Below are 13811 nucleotides of genomic sequence, written 5' to 3' on the forward strand. Positions count from 1 at the left end.
TCAGATTGCATATAAAACATCCAGCAATTATGCATCGTGAGATACTCTTCCACACAAAACACAGGTATGAATAAGGAAATCATCTATGATAAACAATAAAGAATGATTGCATGAAAGACAGAATTCTGGCAGGTGTCATGCATCATTTCTATGATTTATGCATCTCATAATCTCCATAAACCAGCTGAACAGCCATCTGTAAGACACACACCGTATAGCCTGGTTTAATGTGAGTGATAGCATGGACACTCTGATGTGTTTATTTGTGCTGCGGGACGAATCCCGTTAAAGGAGGAGTTTGGTGTCAAAGAATTTCACAAACACCCTTTGACAGTCAGGAGCAGTTGTATTTAAACAAGGCAGAAATCCTCCGGGAAAATCCCTCTAATCTTTTGATCCCAATATCTGTCTTTGGACTCAGAGACAGCAGTATACTATTAATCTGCTTTTGTCTGAGTGAAGCTGCAGGAGGCTTCTAGACAGAATGACACTTTCAGAGATACAGTGGGGTCACGTGGTGGTTTGTGCTCGTACAATGACAGACATGCCTGAAAGGGAGCACTCATTCAGAAGAAGAATTCATCCTCCTGTAACGGGCGGAGGAAAGCAGTTTGATTTATGTGAATATGAGGGAAAAGTACCGGTTCGTCAAAAAAATAAATCATCTTCAAATTATAGTGTTGCTTTTCGGATGTCAAACACAACCTACTTGTTGTATTCACTACTTTCACTGAGAACATTTCTGTTTACTTGACTCATATCAAACTTTACCAGGGCCACTAGCGGCAAAGGAAACGTAATTATTAAGATTAGCCACGAGATATTTCCTACAACTGTAATCTTTGGCACTCATTGATTTACCTTTATGCCTTGTTAATTGCACAGTCTATATTTTACAATTAACACATTTTCAGTCAGATTTGCCTCAGTTCAGTTGTTCAGCCACTTGTTGTTCTGCCCACTTCTCCACTCAGTTCTTGCTTTCAGTGTGTTAAGTTGGATTGTCCTTAGGGACGCAACTTGGCACAAAATGTGCAGCACTGGCTTCAGGCATAAAGCCTGAATGTAAACCAAACAGAAACTTCACTTTGAATTGATTTGCCTCAAATACATGGTGTTTGGATCCAGTCCAACGACGGGGCCTCGCCATTTTTATCCGACCGCCATTATTCCGAAACCCCAATACTGCGTAAAATGTCCCATTGGACCAAATTTGCCCATTTGTCCAACAGCAAGTTCCCTTGGAAACAAATGCTCATTGCTTCGAGGTCCTATTGTTCCAATATACATACTCTTCTTGCAGCTGTAAGGACCTAACTCTACCCACCACCACCACCATGACCCCAACCCTAACCCTTGGGCCGGTCAATATATACAATATGTATCATTATTGTGATATGAGACTATATATAAGTGTTGTCTTTTCCAATTGTTGTCATTTTCTAAACTTAGCAGACTGTTTTACTTGTTCTAATACTTGTCTTTACCCACTTACTCATTATATCCACATTACTGATGTTTACTGATCAGATATCTCATTGTGTTAATACCAACAGTCACCACTTCAACATTGTTGCAATATTGATGTCAAAGTAGGGCCTGTTTAGTCAAAAATATTGTGTTATTTGATTTTGTTGCCCAGTCCTAACATGTGTGCTTGTTGAGAAGATTTCAAAATATCAAGGCATATATCGTACATCACAATATGGCATAAAAATATTGTGATATTATTCTGCCGAGCCCTACCTAACCCTTTTTTTCAGAATTTCATTCTCCAATAGACTAGATTTAATCATTTTCCATTTGTGTGTTATAATGCTGTTTTTAGATCGGCCTACCTCTCATGACTTGGGTGATGGTGATTATTTTAAGCCGACTTTGGAAATGTGTTTTTCTTTAGTGTATGATGACCTTAAACTAAAAATCAACGAAGACTGAGCCTCTTATGTCCACAGAGTCGGCCATGCTACAGGACCTAGTTTTTACAGTAGCCTGGATCTTACAGGGCAAAACTCCTGCTGATTCAGCACCATGGACAGTCACTGAACTGACAACTGCAGAAAGAGTGAGTGGACTCTGAGCAAAGGGCCATTGTTGAACAAATGGGCTCTTGGTCCAATGGGATATTTTTCAGACTATTTGGGTTTGGCAACTATAGACAGTCCCCCCATCGTTCCTTCCTCCAACAGTAGTCAGGATAGCCAAATTATTGACCTTGTGTTTTGAGAAAGGGATCCTTTCTTTTATATTGTGCAACATCAGGACAATTCTGGATACATTTGCTTAATTCACAACTTGTTACACAAAAGAGCTTCACTAGTGTAATCTATACCCAACTAAAGTGCCCTCTTGGATTCCCCTATGGCAGATAAAACATAATAAGTGTTTCCACCGGATACAGCTGGTGCCCTTATTATTTTTTTTGCTCCTGTCCCTCAAACATCGCCACTGGCAACTTGCATGTCATAAAAATAATCACTCGTCAAAATAATTACTGCAGTTGACCAGATACTGCTCCGGCATGTATTGTGACTTCAGGCTGCAGGCTTCTGTGAAAAAAATACCTCTTAATCCAGTCGCAGTATTCAATTTGCATTATGACGTTTCATGCCTCCTCCATATACCAAGTGGTGCTGCAGCAGGTGGTGAGGCAGAGTTGTGACAAATGATGTCAAACACAACCTGCCATGTAATCAAAGTGTTGCCAAAGTCATAACGTTTTCAAATTCTACTGCCAGGACATTTTTACTTGATAATCATACTGGCACCGTTAAACATGTAACGTTAGACATACCAAGTGAAGCAACCAGTATCATGAAAAATGCATGTTTTCACATCATAGGCACATGTAAGAGTCACTGTGCTCCAGCAGCAGCCTGTAATTCAAGCCTTCAACTAAAAAACATTCACTAATCAGACGCCTTTGCAAAATTACCCTTTCTGGATAAGCTTTGACAGCTGATAAGAGTTACAGTAACAAACATGAGTAACCTTGAGATATTCTGCACACAATTTTGTGAAACCGACAGAGATACAGGAAAGTTTTTTTTCCCCCCGATAATGCTGCATTGTGGCACAAGTCTGTTGGGATACTGTTGTGTTCAGCTGATGCAATAACCAAGCTGGATGGTGCTCATGACTCAAATGTGAAAATAAGGGTGACATAATTTCACTTACTGTATGCTACAGTCATTCTTGGCACCCTGTCATCGTGCATTAGCAGCTTAGTCAAGTGGCTTAAGTTGTCTGAGTGTCTGTCCTTCAGTGAGTGACGCTGGTTTCAGGGATTTCTAACTATAACTGCAAAAGGACCTCCGAGCTGCGCCCTCAGCTAAAGTCATGACATTAAAATGAATGCAATCACAGTTGTTTGCTGTACCCAGTCAATGTGAGTTATCCTTTAAGAACAAAAATAAATGAATGCGGTACAGTCTTAGTTGAAGTCTGCCCTACTTCTTCTTTTTTTTTTTTTTTCGGTCTGATTTATGTTTAGCTAATGTACAATGAAATCATCATTCCATTTTATCAGGATGAAATATGGAGCTGTGCAATGCATCCATGTTACTTTCCTAATGAGAAACAAGAGAACAGATTCTGGGAACCCAGTGGCCGTAGAGGAGTGCATTTAAATAATTGTTTGAACCGATCAAAGGGATTTACGTGTTTGTGCATGTGTGTGTGTGTGTGTGTGTGTTTGTGTATGAGGTCATGCAATGTGACGCTTGTGGTCACACAGGAGAGAGTTGACAGGTCTGGTGGCAAATCCTGTAATCCTTTCATCTGATCAAAGTACTACAACAGCTTTTAAATGATTTAATGGAAAGGTAAATTTTAAACTTGAGCGGGGGGGTGAATCAATGTATGGGCATTAGGTAATCTTGTGAGATTGTGTTTCCTACAATTACATGTAATCTCTACCTGAATGAAACTGGGCTAAGTCCATTTATTTGAGCAGGGACACTAGCTGCAATCTCTATTTTAAATTAATAGCCTGATAACATTTTCCCTGCACAGCCATTTGCAGTAGCCGTCGTTGTTACCTGTCTCCTCGCTGCAACTCAGGATGGTGAGAAAGCAAGAAGCAAAACCACATTACCTCGGGATGGAAAAGGAATCTCTGTACTTGCTAGAATACTGAATTAGCTGGCAAAGGTGCAATTTGGTGGATGCTCTCATCCAAAGTGACTTAAGGCACCGTGAGTTCATACAATTTCAGCATGGATGGCTCCGCGGGGAATTGAATCTCTATGTCTTGCAATGTTAGCGCCATGCTGAAATGAGCTTTAAAGAGCTCCCAGTCCTTCTTCATCACAGGTAGTAATACCAATTTTTATATGGTCTGGTGTCAGACATACATGTCGTGACGATTAAAAAACGTGTCTAAAGTTAATTTAAAGAGTTCAGTGTGAACTAACAGTCCCAACGGCGTTTCAAACAAATGACGTGTGTTGAGAAATCTCATTGATAACTCAGAGCAGTTCTTTTCGCTCTTTTTTTGTTATTTCAACTTGGGAGGCGAGTAAAACAGGTTTAGTGCTTTTTCCTCTTGTTTTTTTCAAGCAGAAAGATGTGGTACACCGCAGAAAACATTCACTTCATTGGATTTGAACTGGTCTCTCTCATTCTTTATTTATCCAAGCATAATTTGGCAATTTCCAAAGCCCCTTATGTGAAATTCTCACTCTAGTTAGATTCAAAACTGCATCAATCAGTGTTTCTGAATTGACAATTCGTCAAGTGACTACATGGAATGTGAGTGGGCTACTTGTAGATACAAACCACAGTGAATTATCACCCGACTCTACAGTTCCTTTCAGCTCTATGGGAGTATTTTAGCTAATTGTTTTGGGGTTTTTTTTTGGTTTTTTTTAAATCCAACCAATCTATCGGTTGGTTGACCAATATTATCTATTATATTACTGGCTGAAATTGGCCTATCACACATATATCTGGCTTATATGTTGTCCGATGTTGTAAGAAAATGTTATGTTTTTAAAAAAGATAATGCAGAAAAGATTAATAATTGTTACATCCCCAATGAAGTTTACTGTTCCAGTGCACTGATATCATTTTGAAACTGTGAAATATCTTGCCTCTGGTACAATTCTTTGACAGTGTTTGGTAGCCACATTTGAAGGATCATTGCAAAAGTCGAAGGTCGGTTGGTTTTACATCCGCAGCCTCAGTTCAGTGTCGCCACTTTCATCAAACACATTGCCATTTAATTAAGAGGCAGCTGTTAACCTGTAGACAACAACATTAGCAACTAGCTGGTGAACCGAGAGAGGCAAAATAATCAGATCTCCTGTAAGGAGTTGGTGAGGACCAAACCAAAGTTAGGCAGCTAAGAACACAGAAGTCCAAGTTAATGCTAATGTAGTCGCCCATTGCAAATGCTGGAGAATGGTCTGGCTGAACCCACTGTCATTCTGGTACTGAGGTAAAAAACATTTTTGCTTGTTTGCTATTCTGTAAACCAATCACAACTGTCATGGACGGCACCAAGCCCAGGATGCAGTGACAGTGCTCTAAAAAACTGTCAGGGTGAACTTGTTATGGTGGAACATTTTCACAATGTGAGTCAAGCCCTGGTATTCAAATGGCTAAATCTGACTTTACAAACACTAACCAATAAAACCTGCTTTATTGCATGATCCAAATTTTGTCTTGGCATTGGCATTTTCTATGTGTAGCTTGCTAACCCAGAGGTTCTTTTTGTTTCAGTGTGTCAACGGGTCTGAAAGAGTACTACCTCATGTGTGAGAAAAATAGTGTAAAGGCTTTTATGGCTTCAGAGGAAGTGGCATGTAATGTGATAATTTGCCTCAGGTGGTGTTACTCATGGTCAAAGTTGCACTGTGGGTAATGTAGGCTCCTCTTTTGGAAAAGCAGCTCTTTATTCCTTTAAAACTATTGGACATATTATGAACAGTTAAAAAACAACAAGACGTTTTTATTCCACACATTCTTGTGCCTTTTCAAAACCTGGCCCCTCAACTACCAACAGTGCCATACAGTGCCACTGAGTGACGTCACCGGAGGCAATTTAGAGACTATAGGCAATTTCCTCTGGAGCCACAAAAGGCTTTATACTAGTTTTGATCACATAAGAGGTAGTACTCTTCAAGACCTATATACACACTTTGATGTGTAAAATTAGTGGCGTTAACGCACAGACATGTCACTGTAAGTTTTCAACACTCATCACTTGATACGCTGCCCCAAAGCAGTGACAAAAAGCCAACGAATACTCTTAGTCTACAAAAAACTGCAGCACCATCAGGCATTTCAGACTAATCAGCAAATATGGAGGACAAATTTAGATGATGTCACACTGTAACTGTAACACTCTGCCTCTTAAAAACTCCCAAACCTCAGAAAAAACCTTTAAAACTCATTGTTTAATCGAAAAGAGGCAGTCGGTTGCATGTGGGAGAGAACAATGTCACTCCGAGTGCCTGCTCGTATGTTTTGCGTAATTCCATCGGGCAGAGCAGGAGCATGACTGAGAGAGAGCTTTCAGTCCCACACTGTGTTTGAGGCTGTCTGAGGTGATGGCAGCAGACATCTCTGCTGACATATTGCCTGTTTGTCTTTGATGCTGCTGCTGCGCAATCTAACAAATCTACTGACTTCAGTTTTGTAACCGGCGGGTTCTCTTCCGTGGTTTGGCGTGGTAATTCAGGCAAGATGTACGAGCAGATGTACGACTGTCAGTACGCACCTTCAGGATGAGTTTTAGAAAGTGCTCTCTTTCTCAGAGTTTTGTCACCCACCATCTTGAAACTTGTAAAATGAGTTCTGCGTCAGAGATAAAGTGACTCCTGTGTCACTGTCACTGCAGCACAGTTAAAATTGGGATCACCAGTCGTTTTTTTTAAGACACACTGGCTTTTTCATGAATATATTTTGTTTTGTTTCTTGAGATGTGTTTACTAGAACATCACGATGAATCCACCCAATCAACCTTCGAGTCACTAACCTCAATTCATGGAAAGCGATTACACAAGAGGATTTATTTTTGGTTTTTACAGTAGCTTTCATCCTCATGACTTTAATGGATCTTGTCACCATTGCCACAGTATATTCATTACAAGGGCCTCTTCAAACAATAACTGCTCATCCTCCACGCAGCACAAGGATGATATCTTTTACATCATTCATCTTAACGCTGCAGTAACGCAACCAATTAGTACTTTCGTGGCCATAAAACCATTAACATCAGCAGCCACCCTGGTGTGAAAAATTGTGATAATTTCCCACAATTTCTTCACTAATGACGCACACGCACACAAAGCACATATTTTTTTTTAAGTATTATCTAATTTAGAGCCTTCCATATACAAAACCCTGAGAGCTGAAATAATTAAAGCAACATTATGTAACTTTTTTTACCTTAAAATAACAGCTTCAGAGTCATTCGGATGGTACAGTGTGTTGTAATTGTGTGAATGGTGTCTCTGTCTCAGCCACTCCGCCCCCCATCACTTGTTTCTGCACTATGTAACTTCAGTGAGAGGGTAGGATCACAGTGTTACATGCATGTTTACTTCAACGTACAAGTTTTTTGACACAAAATGTTAAGACGTAATGAGTTTTGTTTGTAGTTAGCACCTACTTTACATCTGACAAATTGTTACAGAGCTGGGATTTGTATTTACGACAGTGGTGTTGCACTCAAAAACTGTGGGGGGCGCTAAATCACACAAAATGCCAATTTCTACATAATGTTGCTTTAATTTTAAATTAACTTGACAATTTGAAGTGGTTAAACCAGTAAGGTATTAAGGGGAGTGAGTATCTGTATGCCTCTTTTTTATTCGTTAAAAATTGATTAAAACCATTTTTTTTGGTGTTTAAACAGAATTCAAATGTTTTTATTTACAATTCTTTAAAAAGGATTTTACTGATTATGTAATTAATGTCTCTGTGTCTCTGTCTTCCAGTATTGTCAAGAAATCGGTACATTATAAAATCTGACTGTCACTTTACTGAAAAAAAATCAAGGATTACCTCAAAATTACCAGTTAAAATAGTCTGATCATTTTAAGTTGTTAAAACTTTTTAGCTTGTACTACTTAAATTTCAGTCTACTTTACTTAGTTATTCTGAGGTCATTGTATTCCTGAAAGTTTATACTGTAGCATCATGAATAGTCACAGTTTATAAGGCTAATTTCATTTTTCCTTAATTACTATGGAGTCATACTGATCTCACATTTTGAGATGACCCAGCTCATCTCAGGCAAATATTAAGTTGACCTCTGAGAAACGATCTCTTTCTGAGTCTTTAGCAAGTTAAGTAAGAAGGCAGAACACTGAGTCATGCATTACAATTTTATCGTTAAATGTGAAAATGAATATGCTCAATTGTCAGACTGTCAGACCTAAGACCAAATCTCTGGTCAGAAACAGTATTTGCATATTAACATGTTAAAATACCAGCATCAACAACAAATATGCATGTTGTATTAAAACTCCTCAGTTGTCCTGAAGTACACCTGTCATCAGGCTTCATTTTGCATATCATAAAAAAAATGGTTCCCATAAAATTAGAGAGGATGCTTTGTGATTAACAACACAAGATTATTCTAAAGAGATTGAGACATTTTTCTTGTCTTCCTCTGAGATGAAAGGGGGCACTTGTACTTCATAATAAACCCTTAAATCTACTGGCAATAATGCAATGTAATAAATGTCATATATCAAACTGATCTCTCATGTTGAACACTGATTTTAAAAGTCTTTTAAAGTCAGTGCTCAGCGTGGAGAGAGGTCTGTTAAACAGGCTTGTGCAATTAACGTCTGACTCAACAAAACTTTTTTTTTTTCATGTGCTGAAATGTAATTTACATAACATCCAAAATGTAACAGAGCAATTAAGTGAAGTAAATTACAATAGAACAGTGCAAGACATGTGATTAAACAGAAGACTGTTCAGAGAGTCTGCACTTGAAAAGAGCAGGAAAGAGAACAATAATACCATTTTGGGTGGCACGTCCAAGAATATTTACAGCTACAGTTCGTTTTTGATCTAGATTTATTCAGGGTGCCTTGATGGCAGATTCAGCCTCCTTCTTCTCACTGATGTGCAGTGGTTTGAATAGACAAATACTTAATGCTGCTCAACACTGAAAGCCTGTTAGTGAACTACAGCAACAATCATTCACTCTGCCACTGCATGAGGTTGGTAAAAAGACCCTTTGCCTTCTCCAGTTGTGGGAACCCCATCAACAAAACCTGAAAACAGCAGAAAATAAAACACAGCCAGCACAGCATGTAGAGGACATTTTAATTAGTAGTATTACATATTTGCCTCGACGACTAATGGCCATCAGATGGGAATATCTTATGCTGCAGTAGTAAGTTGTCCAGCGCTGGCCTAATGAGCTTATTGTTAATAAAAGATTTATGTGCTTGAATGACGATACATGAGCTTATGAAACGGAATGTAAATTCTGACCCATATAGTAGTCTATGTGTTAAAATGAGCCTCAGAGTCAAGTCGTATTTGAATAAACTTTTAAAAATAGATTTGAAAAAAACAACAACACTCTCACCCCTCCCCCATAGGCCTGACCGACAAACCTGCTCCTCCCCACAGCGGCAGTAAACTGCCGACCTGTGGGACGCTCTGCACTATAAACCGTGAACACAGTTTCATTACAAACGACACTGAGGATGAGAACTAAAGATATTCTGATATAACAATGATATCTGGCCAAGACATGGTGACACTATTCTCACTACCTCCAAGAACCCCATGTTCTCTTTGCGTATTGATGAGCTGTGTCTCCTGCATTACACAGCTGATAGATGTTTAAGTTTTTTTTATCTGTTTGAATTATAGTTTTTGTTGGACACAAAAATGATAGATGACAGTTCAAGTAAGTATCAATGTGTTAATAAGCACAGTGTTATCAGCTGGCTTACATAAAACTCACCCAGGTAATATTTGGGTGAAATTCCATTGCCTACCATATGAACCCATTAAGCCCTTTTCATACTACGTGACGCCAATGAAGTCATTCATGTTTACGCCATCTGTCTTTTAGATGTTTACTCCTGCTCTTGCATTTAAGCAAACCCATTGGAAATGTTTCATAGGTCAACCAATCCCTGTGGACCTGTTTGATAAGAATGGAAGACACCTTTGGGGATGGAGAACACCTGCACGTAATGCTAATGAGGCCTTGCAGGAGAGTCGTTCCGTACAAACAAACTGGTTGGCAGATCAATGGCACACTTTTGACGACTAAAACAAACATATGGCTTCAGCCAAATAGAGGAAGGGAATGCGCTACTTAAGGACTGACGGGGGACTTGAATTTGTTTAATTCAGTCCACGTAAGACACGTTGTACTGACTGTATGGTCTAAACTCAATTCAGATGTCTTACCTTCACTGCAGTCCTTTCCTTGGAACCCCGTCTGAGAACAGTCACATGTCGGTTCGTTGTTAATTAAACTGCAGACTCCTCCATTTAAGCACATGTTGGCTGTACCACAGAGGTCCTTTAAGACCCCGTCGCTGTCGATCATTTCAGATTCCGTGTTGTTGACCTTTATGTCTGTTATCCATCCAGGGAAAGGCAGCTGATCCTTGACCACAGCTGACGTCAGTCGTAACGCCACGGATCGTAATTCCGGTGGTATTCCACCAACAAACAAATGGCTGAAAACAGTCATATCCCGTCTTTTGGACTTCACCTCGACCCATTTCGTCTCACCGTCCACAATCAGGGTTGTGTTCTTAAAGTTTCTCCTTATCGTGACTGCGTGCCATTGGCTGTCGTTGACCGCTGTGTCGGAGACGACGGTCGCGGGCTCGGCACAGAAGATCGAGAAACGCAGGCTGAGTTTACCGTTCAGTATGAGAAGTTCTAGAAAGTCACAGAATCCCTCGTCGTCGAAGTAAACTAGCAGCCCGTGGGAGCTCTTCGTTTTCATGTTAAAGCTCATCTCGCTCTCGCAACATGCATTCCACACCGGAAATCGGGCCCACTGTCCCTCAGCACCTGTGAACTCTAGACAAGTGCCTATTTCTACAAAGCAACAAATGAGCAGCCCAGCCCATAAGATATGGGCACCATGTGGCTTTTGTAAAACCATTGTGTGATCACAAATTCTGTGTGGGTGGATAGGGACTTATAGGGCTGAATTTATTTATAAGAAGCTTTGATGAAGCAAGAGTGACTGCAAGAGAGTAGACTGGCATATAACTGACTGTCTACATAGATAAACAAGTGTGAACTGATGCATTGTAAGACATAGGATTAAATGTTAGAATGTATTTGCATAGCAATCGGCTTGGCCAACACTTATTTCCTGGAGCAAATACCATTACCTCACACTGTCCAGGCCACTGGCCAAACCTCTCACTGTTGGCGCCAAAATAGTTTGAACTGTTTAAAGGTCCTCTCTGCCATGGCTATTTACAGCAAAGTGACAGGGATTCAAATATCCATTGGGCACACTCGGTCTAATTTATGTAATTATGGGACAGTCCCTTCTGGTGCCAGTTAGAGTGTGCACGGTTTCACTTGAGTTGAAATGGCAGCTTTAATCTTCACGTTCATGCCAACATTCTTTGGCGGGTAACTGGAAGCCTTTGCTCGGGGCTTTTCACCCTGCATCCTCTGTAGCAATGAGAAAAAACGCCATATGGAGCCACGTTGGCTGATAAGCTCAGCAAAAGAAGCGGTCTGTCTGTCTGTCTTTCTGTCTGTCTGTCTGTCAAGGCAGTCCTGACAGTCCCATGGCTCCCTGCAAAAGAAGAGCAGATTTAGTACAGTATCAGCGTTTTCTTCAGCGTGTCCATTTTCCAGATCCACTTTGGCCACAGCTTTAATCAAAAGTCAGAGGTAATACTATGATTCAGGCAGGAGCACGGCCAATCAGGCACTTCTATCCAGAGAGGCCTTTGTTACAACAAGCCAAATCATTAGATTAATATCAGCAGGGCTTTCCAGGAAGCAGAGCAGCACTGGACAGTATCACTGAAACCGCGCATCACTTCATCTTTGCAAGATGGAGCAAGATTGTTTTATTCTGCCATGCAGCCTGTCCAGGATTACATTTTTTTTTTTTTTAAACGTGCGCAAAATACAAAAAACAACACCAGTAAATCATCACATGTGATCGGCTGCATCTGTAATCGCACCCAGATGTTCCGAAAACAAAATCCCTGCAAGACCACCTCAGTCACACCAGAGTCCATACAGGAAACGACAAGATTTTCAACTCACTCTTTAAAAAAACAATATGACTTTTTTTTTTTTTTTGCTCTCAGTCGTTACAACTTCTGCACCGGGAGCAGCATTCCGACATACATTAGGCTGTCCACCGGCCTGCCCTCCTCCCGAACACCCAACAAGAGAAAAAGTGCGTCATTTGATTCACAATGGTTGGTTTGTGTACGAGTCGACGAACCAGCTGAGAAAACCCCAAAATGTGCTCTCCATATTATCTGCCTCGTCACTATTTTATTCCCCCCCACACGGAGCACGAGTCGGATTCTGCGTTTCTTTCAAACCCAACGTGTTAAATATCAAAATAAAAAAAATAGGAATAAAAAATACATAGTAACCTGGTTTTAAAATCTCCGCAATTAGTTTGCGTTTCAGACGCGGCTGCACGGGCTTCATCGGCTTCACTTGGGCACCGCACTTTAAAACAGACTCCGTGAAAAAGCGTATGTGATGAACGGCAGCGAGGCGTTCAAATGCTCATCATGCTTAAACTAACACACGGGATGATCCTCGGCGGAATTCGTGCGTTTTCACGGGCGACACATCTGATCAGGAACATGCCCCATACCTTAACATCTTCCCCTGGATGACAGCTGCGGAGGGCGCACTATAATCACAGCGTTGTTTTGTGCCCTTATCTGCGGCATTCTTGCAGTCAACTATATATATGTTTAAAAAAAGATGCCTTGCAAAAAACTAGACGAGGTTTTTTTTTTATCACCTTTACGCGTGCACCTTTACTTCTACGGGACCCTAAGTAGTTGGCACAAGAGGAGGGGGGAAAGAAAAAAACAAATGCGATTTCATGCAAAACACCGCCGGCTGAGCTCCCGTAAATCACGACAGTCCATGTTTTCGGTCTGGTTTTCGGTCTGTACCTCAGATCCACTCCGGCGAAACCTTCAGCACATCAAGATCTGCTTTCAAGTGAATCACAGCGGCAGCGGGAGAGAGAGGTAGAGGATGACAGGGAGAGAGAGAGCGAGAGAGAGAGAGAGAGAGAGAGTGGTCCACTTTCACTCTAACTCCTCTAAAAAACCTGGAGAAAAAAAAAGAAAAAGAGAAAAAAGAATGAAATTACCTTAAATATCCCGGCCCTTAAAGTTTGTTCCCCAGATCGGAAGAAAAAGACCATAGGAGAGAATTAGGAGCAGGTCGGTGAGCGCGCCGCCGAAATCCAGTTATCTTGGTGGAAGAGAAGGTGCAATCTGGTTTCCCTGTTGAGCTTATCCAGCGACTGTCAGGAGCCACAGACAGAGCGTATCACGTGTCTCTCAGTGATGTCTACCGGGGAGGGGCTGAATGCAGTACCTTGGACAGCGCCTCTGCCTCCATAAGCATCCATCCGCGGACATTTATGGCACAGGCAACTTTGGAGATAAGGCTTGTAAAACTGCGAGGATTGATTAATCGATCGCGCTAAAGAGTCCAAACGCACCGAGGCGGTCAGGAGATGGTTTAGGTACACTTGGAGCACGGGGCTCGTGTCTTTACAGCAAAGTACAACAGCTGCTCCTCCAATACGTGTATATTATCTCACAGATCGATCCTGTCGGATTACA

The 13811-nt window shown here is 40.9% G+C and overlaps 1 protein-coding gene across 16 annotated transcripts in view; it reads right to left on the reverse strand.

Annotated features, from left to right (window-relative positions):
• LOC311271084 (neurexin-1a) overlaps positions 1-13480 on the reverse strand; it is a 273006-nt gene extending 259526 nt beyond the window's left edge. For 14 of the 16 annotated variants that reach the window (XM_084376499.1, XM_084376496.1, XM_084376495.1 and 11 more), the window contains exons 1-2: positions 13331-13480; positions 10399-11764 (exon numbers count right to left, since the gene is read on the reverse strand). In XM_084376499.1, the coding sequence (XP_084232625.1) occupies positions 10399-11110 (712 nt within the window). In that variant the 5' untranslated portion in view covers positions 11111-11764; positions 13331-13480. Of the gene's footprint in view, positions 1-10398; positions 11765-12817; positions 12839-13127; positions 13177-13330 lie in introns of those variants that run through there. The other 2 variants (XM_084376503.1, XM_084376507.1) reach the window with 2 other exon arrangements.
• Positions 13481-13811: the final 331 nt, after the last annotated feature.

The sequence above is a fragment of the Pagrus pagrus genome (genome assembly GCF_965226575.1).
Source record: "Pagrus pagrus genome assembly, chromosome: 15".
Taxonomy (NCBI): domain Eukaryota; kingdom Metazoa; phylum Chordata; class Actinopteri; order Spariformes; family Sparidae; genus Pagrus; species Pagrus pagrus.